At 45.3% G+C, this 14,147-nt stretch overlaps 1 protein-coding gene across 9 annotated transcripts in view; it reads right to left on the bottom strand.

Moving 5' to 3' along the window:
• Positions 1-14,147, bottom strand: part of Ptprm (protein tyrosine phosphatase receptor type M) — a 675,227-nt gene that overhangs the window by 541,710 nt on the left and 119,370 nt on the right. Inside the window, exon 2 of one of the 9 annotated variants that reach the window (XM_087189914.1) lies at positions 12,653-12,754. The exons of the other annotated variants lie outside the window; for them this stretch is intronic. Within the exon in view, the coding sequence (XP_087046040.1) occupies positions 12,653-12,754 (102 nt within the window). The remainder of the gene's footprint in view (positions 1-12,652; positions 12,755-14,147) is intronic. 9 annotated transcript variants of the gene reach the window in all.

Raw genomic sequence — 14,147 nt, 5'->3', positions numbered from 1 at the left:
ACCACCAGGCCCTCTGGGGGTTCTCTGGGCAAAGAGCCCCAAAGGCAACCTTGGGAGGAGCTGCAGACCTAAAAACATGTCACACGTGGGTCAAACTGCTTCTCAGATGCAGTTGTCTAAACAAACAGGCTATTTAGTTCTAATCAGGAAAGATCAATGGACGAAGTCTAAAATTACCCTGGACTTACAACTGGCAAACTGGTCTCACTTCTTTACAGAAGGAAACTCTCCAGGCATCCATGTCTTGGCCGCCCCTCATGGGGAGGTCTACTCCACCCCAGTAACAGGGATGGAAAGCTGGGGGCCCGGGTCAACCTGGTTTTTGGTTTGCAGAATGATCACTGAGGGGTGGCAATGAAGACTTTTAGTGCCATAGCATGTTACTCTACCACCAGCCAATGATGCCAAGATTCACAACTGGCTTTTGCGTCCTGATTTGCTTTGGATGAAACTGGCCAAGGCAGGCAGGAAAATGCAAACAGCAGTGGGTTAAGCAAGCTCCTACACCGGAACATTTCTCTACCGGGAACTACACTTGTGGCTAAGCAGCTGATTCCACGGCTCTGCCTCATGGGCTCCTCTGAGACCCACAGCCTCCAGCCTGTGGTGCCAGGGTCCCCTCAGAGCTGTCCTCACCCCAAGTCAGCCTGGGGCTCCAGCCAGCACCCTCCTCTCTCCTGGAGGACAGGGAGGAAGAAAGGGTGTCCACCTCCACCCTCCACAGGCCTAGAAAGGGGCCCTGCACCCCACTGTTAGACGGACACAGTTCAACACAAGTTAAAAGCCACAAATGACTACCTTTAAACTGAAAGTCATTTAACTCCAAGCAGTCTTTCCTGAAGGACCCTGGCCACATTGCAGGTGCTCAGCAGTCTCCTGTGCCGAGGGGCTACTGCACCAGTCAAGCCCTGGATGGCTCAGACGTGGAGACGAAATCACACGGCCACAATGACTGTAAGAGAGGCTGGGAAATGTGATCTTGACAGCGGGAAACCACGTACCCAAATAAAATCAGACAATCTGTTCCCAAACAATAAGGGGAGAGTGGGGTGGAAAGGAAGGATCTACAAGCTTCAAGGTGTAACATACAAAGAAACAATCCTCAAATACAGTGTTCTGAAATATTTGAGCACTTCATACAACAGCCTCCCGGGAAACGCCAGAGGCTGCAGCTCGGCTGTGGGCTCCTCCACTCAGATGTTGAAGCCCCATCCCTCAGGGTCTGGGCACACAGCCACATTTAGAAACAGGGTCACTGCAGATAGAGTAAGAGGAGGTTGCACTGGAGCAGGCTGGGCCCTTACCCAGCTGTGTTCTGATTAAACAAGGAAATGTGGACAAGGAACCACCTCACGGGAATGTGAAGGCAGCAGAGGGCTTCACTGTCTCGTCCTCTCACTAGACGATCAACACACCCGGGCAGGCCACCTGCCCACCTCCCTCCATCCTCCTAGGTGGAGCCAGCTGGCCACAGAGCAGGTCACTATCCCACCACATGGTGAAGGAAATGTGGAAAGGGTGCCTGTCCTACTGCCAAGCTTCATGGGACAAAAGGGCAGCAGGAAGAGGTGTCCGTGTGCCCAGGCAGAACTGTGAGCATATGACTTTACAAAAGATCACTGTTTAGGGTGGTGAGGTTCCACTGATTTCACACAAGCACAACAGGTCTATCCAAGGGCTCTATGGATTCCATTCCATTCACTACGCTGATAAGTTTTACATATCTGAAAATACTGGAATTACATTATCACATCTGAAGAGTGTCATCACCGGATATACAATTCTACACTGGCAAAATTCTTCCAGGGCTTCAAAAATACCATGTCATTGTTTTCTGGGTTCCGTCGTTTCTGCTGAGCAATCAACTAGAATTCTTATTGTTGCTTCTTTGAAGATAATGTCTTTTTTCTTTCTAGCTGTTCTAGCGTTTTCTTTTGTCTTTGCTTTTCAGCAATTTCACCATGTTGTGCCTAAATATAGTGTCCTTTGTGTTTCTCTTGCTGACAATTGTAATTCTCCCAAACCTCTGCCCAATGTTTTTTTTATCAATTTTGGAAATTTGCAGGGCTTATCTTTTCAGACATTGCCTTTATTGTGACTTTCTCTCATTTTTTTTTCTGCTTCTCGACATCCATGTTTGTATCTATCCATCATGGGAATATGTTCTTCAGGCTCTACTCCACATTCTCTACCTTTAGTCTCTCTTGACTTCAGCCTGGACATTTTATTGTCTTGTTACCACTTCTGTCCTCATATGTGCCTCCTGTGCAATTTAAATCCTCTATAACTTCTAGCTATTGCATTTTATATTTTTAGTATTTCTAGTAAGTGATACCAAGATCCCAATCTTGTCTTGAATTCCTTTGCATTATGAACCACAGTCGAAGCTCTTATCTCTCAACTCTTTTTTCCTAGATATTCCGCATCTGTTTCTATGGTATTTCCTTTTGGGTTTTGGTACTGATTTGCCTTGTCTCCATGTATGCCTGGTTATTTGTGACTGGCTTCTGCCAAGCAGGCAGGGGTGGGGCACCAGCCATCTCAGACCACTTTAAACTAATCAGTGATTGATAGTCCCAAGCTTGTCACTTCCTGTTTGCCCTACCACCTAGGATATGACCTTTGGGATTGCAAAGTCTGGGGTGTTTATCTCTACTTTTCCTGGCTCTGAATCCTAATTTTGTTGCATCACTTGCAGCTCTGTGAAACTTCTGTAAGTTCTGCTCTTTGGTATCTATTGCTAGTAAGAAGCAGAGGCACTCATCTTCGAGGAGAAAAGTGCCTCAAATGCAGAGCTCTCTATGCTGGACTTCCTGGGAACTCCTTTTTATTTTAAAAATACTTTTATTAGTGTATGTTTATAATCATAAATACATTCACTGTGGCAGTTGGTACAAACATTTTGCATCTTAATCCTTTCCATGTCTTCCTCACCTCACTCTCGCCTCTCCTTCAAACTCTAGTTCCCTTCCTAACTACAAAAGGTTAGAAGTCATCTGAAGATTGGCTGTCTTACACTTCCATTTACTGATTGTTCTCCACAACAGGAGTGGCCTAAAATGACTTAGTCCCATGCCAGTTCCTGATAGGCTGACAAACCTTTACTTCTATTATCGTACATAATCTCTACAACAACCCTAAGAACTACGATTCATTATCAAAATTTTACAGCAAGAAGAGATGTGTTTAGAGATTTGGGGAACTTACCCAAATTTATCAGCTACCTCAGTTCAACAAAATTTAACCACTTAAAATTTCTTATCCACTAGAGATTATTCATTCTCTGATTGAATCCTTTATACAACCTAAGTGACAGAAAGAAATGACATGTTGGGGTTCAGATCTAGTAGTTTGACTTCAAAATCTCATCCTCTTGATTTGCTATTATAGTTTGGAATCTAAATATACTGTATTTAGCTTTTGTTCTTCTTTATAGGAAAATATATTTGCATTTCAAACAATTTTTTTTTTTTTTTTTTTGCACCGGGGATCGAACTCAGGTCCTTGCGCTTATGGGGCAGGCCGCAGAACTACTGAGCTAAATCCCCGGCCCTCAAACAAATTTTGTGAGAAGGCTTCAGTACTTGTCCAGCATGTATGAGGCCCCAGTTCTGACCCCCAGCACTGCCAAGAAAAAGGAAAAAGAAGAAAATTAGAAGACAATGTCTATCATCAAAATTATCTTTATAGTAGCGCTTTGGAAAATGTTGGAAAAAAAATGTTGTTGGAGTAGTGGAGGAGGAACGTCCAATGCTTTTCTCTACAAATAAACCAAGGGTTAAAAAGATGAAGAATGTAGTTTTGGTTCATTTATTTTCAATAAATACTCATTTATTATCTACCATGTGCCAGGCATTGTTTTTTCTAGGCACTTGGGAGATATTTTAATAAGTGAGATGATAGAAATAATAAATGTAACAAACCAGCTACACAGACCTTATGTTCTAATATGTATTGAGAGTACAGGGCAGGTTTTAGTTTTTTACTTTTAAATAATCCTTTCTAACATATAGTTGATAATTATTCCACCTCCTCCCACACTATTCTCCATATCTCCATGAAGATATACTTCTCAGAATAACTGCACCTTTTTATTTTTCACCTGTCAATTCCATTTCCTAACTTTTACCACATTTCAATGCCCTGGGACAAAAACCTTAGCACTCAACATTCTGAGTACCTATCTCCCCCTCTTTGTGACTTTAGGCAAACAGAGTCAAACCATTCTTCCATAAGAAAACCCGGTATTCTGCATCACAGTTTGGCCTTTTTGAGCCCCAGCACTGCACACATTCATGGTCTCATTTTTTTCAAACTTGATTTTACTTCCTTTTCAGAAGACCCTTCTAAGAAGCTCTACTGAGTAATTCTTGCAAATGTATAGTCTGCTTTAGGCTTTGAAAAGGATTTCCCCCAATCAGACTAAATAACTAAATCCAAGTATGATGCTTTCTTGTTAATTGCAGAAAAATCTAAGTCAGAAGCCTGATTTCATGGTAATCATCCCCATTTGTTTGATGAATTTTGCAGTTATTTTGGAAACTCATGAAGCCTCTTAGACAAGAGCACACTGAGCACAGAATAAAAGCTACTAAATAATGCATTCCTACTTTTATGTAAATGAGACTATCATTAGTTTTGAGCACTGGTATGTATGTTCCTAATCCACAGTTTAAAGAGGTGCACAGATTTCTCTATGAAGCAGATGATAGACCAAAACAGACAGAAAGAATAGCTGCACTACATATAAATCTCTCCTTTTCCATTTTATGTCCAAAATGTTTAAGGGCAAACAACTGACATTAGCCAATGACAGACTAAATCCTGTACTGGTGAAGCTCTGCGTCTGCTTCTAAACTAAGGCAAGAGTCCCATTTGTGTGAGTTGTTAAAAGGCCACATGTCTTTGTTACTTTTCTTGATGCTGGGACAAAATACCCAACAGCCAAAGGTAAAGGAGGAAAGGTTTATTTTGCTCACAGTTTGTAGAGGTTTCAGTCCATAATCAGCTGGCTCCAAGGCGGGATCAACGTTAGGCATTGCAGAGGAGAAACAGTTCGTGGTGGGTAGAAGACAGCAAAAGCAAGCAAGGGATGACCACAGCTCTTTCTGTCCCTTCTACCTTCGCCACCCACTTAGGCCAGGTAGCACTCACACCCTTAACCCCAGTGCCCTTGACCTGGCATCCCACCATGAATCAACTCTATCGTCACACACTCTAGATCCAGCCACCTCTGAACAAAACCCACTATGACCACATGAGGCTTGGGGGACAAATACACACAGCCATAACATTCCACCTCTGGCCTCCCAAAGACTCATACCTTTTTTTTTTAGACTCATATTCTTTTAGGCAAAAGGGATTTAGTCCATCTCCAAGGGTTGCTAAAGTCTGAATAGTTTCAGCACTGCTGAAAAGTCCAAGTCCAAAGTCTCCTCTGAGACGTAAGGCAAACTCTTAGCTGCAGGCCCCTATAGTCATGGAAAGAAAGTTGAACACTTTCAAACATTCAACGCCACAAGATAGAAATTTCCATTCCAAAAGTTAGAAACGGGGATATCGAGGAATGTAAACAAAGCAAGACCAAAATGCATCAGGGGAAATATGAAATCCCACAGGTCCACTTCCAGCATCCCCAGCAACCTGTGGCAAATTGTGAACTCCAAAGGGCTGTGTGGCTCCACCCCTATGGCACTTGTAGTGGTTGCATCTCCCATGGCTTCTCTCTAGGGCTGGCTCTGTTCCCTCAGATGATCCATGCTTCTGGTTTCTGCAAACTTCTGGGGTCCCCAATGCCCCTTCAGCTTCACACTGAGCTTCACACACCGCCCTGGGCCCCCAGGCCTTCTTCTGAAGTCTGGGTGGAAGCCTTCCTGACCCCACAACTCCTGCCTTCTACATGCACCTAAAACCAGCACCACGTGGATGAAGCCAAGTCTGCTGCCAGCAGTAGCCAGGCCTCCTTCTCTCTCGGCTGTAGGGGTCGAATGCCTGGATTGCTGAGCTGGTTTGGTTAGAACCCAATTCTGAGGAATAAATTCTCTAGGCCACTGCCATTCTGGAACAGGGTGCGCTGGGGCTCTCCTCTCACAGCAAAGTCTTTCACCTTTGTAACTCTCAGGCTGTAAAGGCTGCCGTCCTGCTGGTTCTTGTGTTGCTCTCAGGCCATCTTTTCTGTTGTCTTCTACTGAAAAACTTGGCTTTTTCTTGCTAGTTTTTTTCAACAACTAATTTTTTCTCTGTTCCTTCTTTGCAGGCCACAACTTTACTGGAGCTTCCTTTCTGGCCAAACTCACATTTCAAATCATTCTGCTAAGGATTTTGTTTTTGATTCTCAACATAAACCTGGCTAAAAGCCCCCAAAAGTAGCCATGCCACTGCCTCAACATTAGACCACCTTGAAATTTTTTCTGCCAGATTAGTCTGGTGTGCTTAGTCTCAGTCTCAGGAAGTCCCTGGACACGAGCAAAATGCAGACAAACTTTCTGCCAAGGCATAACACACACCCTCTGGAGTCCAGCAGCCAGTGCAGCCCTTCTTTGCAGCAGACTGGTCTTTAATGGCAGAATTTCTATCAGCTTTCTGGTCTTCTGAGCTCTGACCAGAATCTCCCATCAAGTACAGCCTCAGGTGTTCCAGCTCTGCTTTTTCAGCCGGCATCTCTGAACCTTTCCTAATTCTTCCCCTTTCCACAAGGCAGCTCCAAAGGCTCCTAAACCACATGGTCAGGCACAGTCACAGCAATGACCCCACTTTTCTGGTACCACATTCTGTGCTTTGCCACCTTCTGCCTCTTCTCTGAGATACCTGTCTGCCATGCCACCCTGCCTTGGAGCCAACAAATTATGGACTGAAACCTCCCTCCTTTAACTTCGGGTGTCAGGTATTTTGTCTCAGCAACAAGAAAAGTAAGTAAGACACCAGGTTTCAACCAGTCCTTGCCTTTGCAATTGAAGAATATATTATTCAAATTCTGTCAGGTAGCCGTCTCTGTTTCCACCGTTTTGGTATTTCACAGTAACCAGCCAGTAAATGCTTGGAAACAAATTGACAATTCACTGACAGTAGCTACGACAGTAGTTTCTTATACTGTTATGAAAGATTTCATTCAAAAATGCAATAGAGTAAGTCTATCAGCTTTCATTTATGTAACAGGATCCACTGCACCGAACATTTTCACACCCATTATCCCACGACATCCTCACAACAGTGTATTAAATCTGATAGGACAGGCACTACAATTCCCACTGTTGTGGCTGAGAAATTAGGCTAAGAAAAGTTAAATGACAACCATTGGCCACACAAGTGGGGCCTTTTCTCCTTCCTATTCAGAACAATTTAAAGCTAAGCACTGAACTCTATACAACTTGCACCAACATTTTAATCTTTTTTAGGTGACAAATGCACACATCGCTTAACATCTTTGGCCCTCTGTTTTCTCATCAGTGAGGCCCAAGCTGGCCTCAAACTCTTGGGTTCAAGCAAGTCTCCTGCCTCAGCCTCTGGAACAGCTAGGACTGTAGACTTGGGTTCTGTTAGGAGAATTACATCAGATAAAGTAATAAATATCTCCTACGTATATCAACCCACGTTCATCTCCATTTTGAATTTCCACTTTCAAAGTTATAGTTTTGTTTTTATAGCTAGTAGACTCTATTAACGAGTTTATAAATGTATGCTTACGACCTTCTATTTTCGGCTCCTCCTCATCCTTCTGGCTAACAAGACTCAAGGACGTGTCCAGCTTGTGTTCAGAGCCAGAACTCGGCCAGCTGCACAGATTCCCGGAGTCTCCTCCAAACGCAAGGTACCCTTTCGAAGACAGCCCTGGATTCCTCAAATACACATTTTTTTATCCACTCACTCCTTGGCGCTGCCCCTTAACCCTAAATGATCACTAGACGGCTGGGTGAGTGGCCGGAGAGGACATGGATAGGGAAAGGTCCAGCGCCTATGCTGCACGGTCAGACTGAAAAATCCCAAGCACCTGTGCACCACATAAGAAAATGAAGCAGCAGTACCCACCCCTGGCATCCACCTATCCAAATTCTGTGCGGGAATACTCTATGTAGTTACTAGAAGTCACCATCCACTTTGGGGTTTTTTCTTTCTTTTTTTTTTTTTTTTGGTACCAGGATCAAACTCAGGACCTTGTGTTTTCAAGGCAGGCAATAGAACCACTGAGCTAAATCCCAGGCCCTTGTTTTTGTTTTTCACTCACTGTAATTTAAAGCCATTCTGCTTTAAATGTACAAAATGCCTTAATATAAGAAGATGAAAATTAAATGTAAGATTCCTTTACAGCCTGCTGTCCTGGGCAATTCCCATGTTTGAATATTTGAACATATCCATGTATGACTTCACACATGTCCACACCCTGACTTCCTTCCAACCCTAGGGAGCCTCAGTGGGGAGCAAGGTGTTAAAGACACGAGTAATTAGGTTCCACAAGATGTCACTTCCGAGCAGAACAGAGGGACCGAAAGTGACACATTAGGAGAACCACAGCTCTTGGCAAATGAGTGCAGAGCAGGTCCAGTACACAGGAACATCCCTGCAAAGAGCGTCCTGCCCTGGGACCCATAATTCAGCTCAGCCTGGAGAGAGCAATCCCAGAGCTGGGCATGGTGGCGCAGGCCTGTGATCCCAGCACTCCTTAAAAATTAAACAATTTAAGAAAAGCTGTCATGGTTTTGATACAATGGCCACTTTTAGTGCTTCATGCAAGCCCTAGAGAAAACACAATATAATTCCTGTCACTACCGTGACTAACAAATACAAAGTTTTAGAAATCATTCATAAAGGAAATTGGGCTTGAGAAAATCAATTCCTCGGTGCCGGTGTTTGGAAATGACCCTGCCCGTTGAGTCAGCCTGCCAGGCATCCGGACCATTGTTCAGTTCCAGGACAAGTATTTCCCTAACACACTCAAAGTGGTGTTGCACACCTGTAACCCCAGCACTCAAAAGGCTGAGGCAGGAGGATCCCAAGTTCAAGCCCAGCCTGGACAACCTAAGAAATCAGTGAGACCCTGTCTCAAAATAAGAAGTAACACAAGGGCAGGGGAGGAAGTTCAGTGTGGAGGCCCTGGGTTCAATGCCTAGTGCTGCAAGGAAAAGACAAAGTGAGGCAGGGACAGCAATCAGCAGAATCCACTCTCTTCCTCTCCAGCAAAACCCTGTGGTCCCCAGGGCCAGGGACCCCGCGGCTGCCTGCTTCCTTGGGCAGCTCAAGGGCAGTCAGGACAGACAGGTGGCACACACGTGCGGCTGTGACGCCCACCTGGTGCCCACGGCAGGGGCAAAGAGCCTTTCCTGAACCCCACCGTGTTGCCCAGGACTGTGCAGAAAGCGCTGGATTTTGAACTCAGGACAGTGAATTCTGTATATTAAGACTGACCATTTGCCAATAAAAACGGAAGCTAAGGGGCACTGCTAACTGGCTCCAGTCACAAAGCCAGACCCGTAATATCCAAGAGTCTACACCTTGCCGCCATCCCCCACAGCCCCTCTGCTGTGGAGCCTACTGGAAATTGGAGAGGTTACAGACAAGAGGCTCCATGTGGGGCGGGGCGGGGCGGGGCAAGGCAGAGAGGACATCCGGCCCTGGGGACCGGAGAGCAGCAGCCAGGACTTCCCAGGGAGCCGTGTTCCGGGCTGGGACAGGGTACCCGCTGGCCTGGACGACTGGCACGCCAATCCACAAACACTGCCGTGAGGAATTTATTTTCTCAAGCCCGATTTTCTTTATGAATGATTTCTAATGTCACCTGGATCTCACCTTTGAGGTCACCTGTTTGTGACTTTAGGTGTCTGTCCTGCAAAATGGACCTGGCAGCCAAGATAGGAGCTCAAAATGAAGCCAAAATAAACACCCAAAGACAGACGGGGAATTTTTGTCCTAAAATGTAGAAGTATCACTCTTTAGAGAATTCATTTTCCCCCAGAATGCCAATCAGCCCACCACAGACTATTTTTAATTGACCTCAGCAATGTCACAGTGCTCTCCTGGAACATGAACAAGAGGACTTCTTTAAAACCTGGTAAAATTCCATGCCATTTTGTCCTTTTTTCTAATTAACATATATAATAGATCTGTAGTCTGCTTCACTTCTTAAGAAACTACAACTGTGATGAATTTTAAATATCAATTCTACTAGAATCCAATTAGCCTGCCCTCTCCCCTAAACGTCTGCCTACCGACCAAATTACAAGGCAATTTTGATTTGGCACTCAAAACACTAATAGGGACTTAATTATAAAATTAAACTCTTAAGTATATGTGAAATGCCAGCCTCATAAATAGATTCCTGATTTATTAATACAGCAAGATGAGGTTTAAGGCAGAAACTGCACACAGCACAGGTGAACGTGCTGTCGAAACAGGTCACAGGAGCGCAGGGAGAAGCAATGACCTCGGGTCCCTCCTCGGGAGACCTGTGCCCAGACTCCGCTGCCCAGACGCGGGAGATCTGCACCGGGCCAGACTCTGCTCTGGAAGTCACTGAGAGAGTCAAGCTCACACGGTGATGAAATGTTCGCTGCGGAGCACCTTCTTTTCCTTGGAGCAGGTGGTGTTGACACCCTGTATCACTCACTGGACACAAAGCTCCTTCCACGTGCGCCCAGAGATCCGGGTCTGTGGATCAGTTAGGAGGCCCAGGAGTCCAAAGTGAGGACATGTTCCCAGGGGTTTCTGTGGATCAGGTGGTTCAAGGAACAAAGCTGCCAGCCACTAGCGGTACACACCTGTCACCCGGAACTCTGGAAGGCTGAGGCAGAAGGACTGCAAGTTCAACTCCAGCTTGAGTAACTTAGTGAGACCCTGTCTCAAAGGAAAACAATAAAAAACAGGATGGCGATGTAGCTCAGTGCAAAGGTCCTGGGTTTAATCCCTAGTACCGAATGAATGAATGAATGAATGAAGCAATGCACTGAGGCCCCGTCTGTCAAGGACATCAAAGATGAAGTCAGGTTCCAGGGCACCATGGAGGTAGAAGAGGCACTGAGAAGGCAGAGCGTAGACACAGGAGAAGGGGTCACTCTTGAGGATCCAAGAATCGGGCAGGGACAAAGGGAGGCTCGGCGAAATACTTCACGCCTCACCCCAGTCCGGTGACCCTGAGCCTCTGCAGAGGCCCCACTGAGGGCCACACAAGGGCCAGGCTGAGTCCCAAAATGTGACCTTGCACCCAGCTGTGCCGTCCACTCCAGTCAGGGACATCCAAGGCAACTGAAAACATATAGGTGCTCCAAACCACACCACAACCCAAGGTCCCAGGGCATGGTTCATGCTAGGAAAAACTGGCCGAGAAGAACCCCGGTGACAAATGGACTTTCCAGAGAGAACGGGAGGTGAAGGCTGCATTGGCCATCATGGAGCTGTGGGACCAATGACAAAGTCGACACAGCACTGAAAACCTACGTTAATAAAAAAATGGTCCATTAAATGTGCAACTTCAAACATGACTTATTAAAACCAAGTACAGTGATATACTCCTGATGTCAGCTGGATGCTTGGCCACAAAGAACACAGGCTGAATATTCCGGCCCTCCTGGAAGGCGGAAGTGTTGTTATGAGGAAGTCCTGAGCCACGACCAGGAGACCTCAGCGGAAATGCTGTATAGGTACTGCACACTCCACGACACAGGCGGCCTGTGCTGCCCCTTGCCTTCCAACTTCTGCCCCCGTCGCTTACCCCAGGGGCCAGCAGAATCAGGATGTGAGGGCTTCAGCTTGAGCTCCAGGTGCCACAGCAGGAGATAAGTCCCAGACCAGTCTGTGCTGCTACCAGAAGGTGAGGCACCTTTAGGAGGAGGGGCCTGGAGGGAGGAAGTCAGGCCCTTGGGGGGGGGGGGCAGGACCTTGGGCTTTCTCCCTGGACACCATGAGGTGACCACCGGGATGTGTGCCGCTGCTGGCCCAAAGCCACCAGCCCAAGTAGGGTGACTGAGACCTCTGAAACAATCAGCCAAAATAAACTTTCCTCCTTACAAACTGCTCACCCTCAGGGGTTTTGGCACAGCAACAAAACACTAAGACAGAATAATAAATCAAAAGAGGAAGAACCTGTGGACTACTTACTTCTGGGCTCCTTTTACTTGAATGAAAAAATGCATTGTACTTTTTCACAGCATTTTTCTGTTCTCCTTTGTCTGGTGACAGATTGAATCCTGATTCACACATAATGTTTTGTAACGATAATTTTCAATTTCATTATTCATACAAAATGTTTTATTAGATATTCTTACTCTCAAAAAAAAAAGTACTTGTTTTTTGCCTTTACAGACATAGATGATCCAAGACGGCAACACACGGTCACTGCATCACCAACGCTTACCGTGAACCCAGGTTTAGCAGCTCTCCAGCATTCTGTGAGCTGCAGAGACGCTCCAGCAGAGGGCGGCCTCTTTTCCCTCACTTCTTCCACCACGGAAGCCGGTTCTATTTCCCACCATGTCACCCTCCTTCCCTCCACTCCTAAATCCCCAAGAGCCTGACAAGACTGAGGTCCCCAGAACCCATGTGGAATCTGTGCATGCAGATCTATGGTCAGAAAAAGGAAACGCTGCTCTGGGTCAGGAAACCTGTTTCATCTTTATCTTGGTTCTTCCATGGATCACTTAGGGGCCTTGTCATGACGGTCACGTACCAATTAGCACCCAGCTTTCTTCACGGTAGACTGGTGGGACTGGATGCATCCTTTGGGGCGCTTTAACTCCAAGATTCCATGGTCCTACTATGACGGTATCTCCTAAAGCATTTAAAGGGCTTCAATCAACACTAACAATAACAACCAAGCTAATTTCAATTCAGGGCATCCATACATAACAATAAGCTACTATTTTTACTAAATCACAGCATCCTAACAGTACATTTCCATTGCTATACAACTAAATCTGAAATTCATTTTTATTTCTACCCATAAGTATAAAACTTGGGGTAGAGAGAAATTAAGGCCTGTGATGATTTTTGAAAATAATTTAGTAGATATTGAATGTTTTAGAGCAGCTTTCAAAATATTAAGTCAATAAAGCAACAGCTTGATGCAGAACTGTGCTATTCCCTTTTAGAGTGTGTAAATCCTGCAAGATAAAAGTTGTTAAATACAATTTAATTCACTCTGGAGTACAGTTAAGTAGATATGATGGATGGCAAGTTGTCTTGATCTTCTCCATTGGCTAAATTATGATAGATGAGGGATTCTCACTCCTGAATTCCCAGACAGAGTCTGGGTCTGAACTCCTTGTCTGTATCAAGAGCTTCCAATCAACAACTGTTCCAAATCCATCTCCATCAGACCAATGTGACACTGGGCAATTATGATAAAGGAGAAGGCCAGAACCCTCACAAAATAAGTCCCTCAGCATTGTGTGTGATGTGAAGTACAATCAATGTGTCAGGGAAGTGAGACTGTCTCAACAAATCTGCAGCATTCTGCACACTGAAGCAAGCTTTCTACCCAAGCCTCTCCTCAGCACAGAAAAGGTGTTTCAGGCCCTGCCATTATTTGCCTGTGGGGAAGAGATTTACTATGAGTCCGTGGGACAGAATGTCATGCCTTGGGTTACATGTTTCCTGAGATAGAACAGTTGCAGATAAATGGCTTCTTAACTAGTTTTTCTAAATGGAATGATGAGATAAACTGAACACAGTTTGAGAATAATCATGTGGCCCTTCTGCAACAATCCGGGTGGTTTTGAGTGCTATGTGTATGCTGCGCACTTCTGTTTCAATATGGTGGGGTGTAGGCTCATGTGGACACTTCTCTGCTGCCTTATATCATTAATCTATAATTTTGGGGGAAGATGGGAACTTAAAAACACAAGAAGACACTCTCACAACATACAAACGGCTATCCACTAACTACTCAGTGAGCTCGAGGCAACCATGTCATTAAATCTGCAACTTCAAACATTACAGCTTATTAAAACCATTAAATTTATGAACAAGCACCTTTAAACAGAAAAAGTGAAAACGTGATGTTGGCTGCCCTCAATGTCACGCATCCGTTAGGGACATCCTCCCCCGAACCTCAGGACAAAGAGGCGGCGAAGTTCCCAAGCATCAGTGTAAAGCGGAGATCCCACTTGGATTTACCAGGGCCCACCCTCCTCCTGACAAAACAGATTTCACTGACTTATGCG

The sequence above is a fragment of the Heterocephalus glaber genome, unplaced genomic scaffold, assembly GCF_053883595.1.
Source record: "Heterocephalus glaber isolate CG9 unplaced genomic scaffold, H.glaber_assembly_v1.0 deba00000331, whole genome shotgun sequence".
In the NCBI taxonomy this organism is placed as follows: Eukaryota; Metazoa; Chordata; class Mammalia; order Rodentia; family Bathyergidae; genus Heterocephalus; species Heterocephalus glaber.
This window is presented reverse-complemented; position numbering and strand designations above follow the sequence as displayed.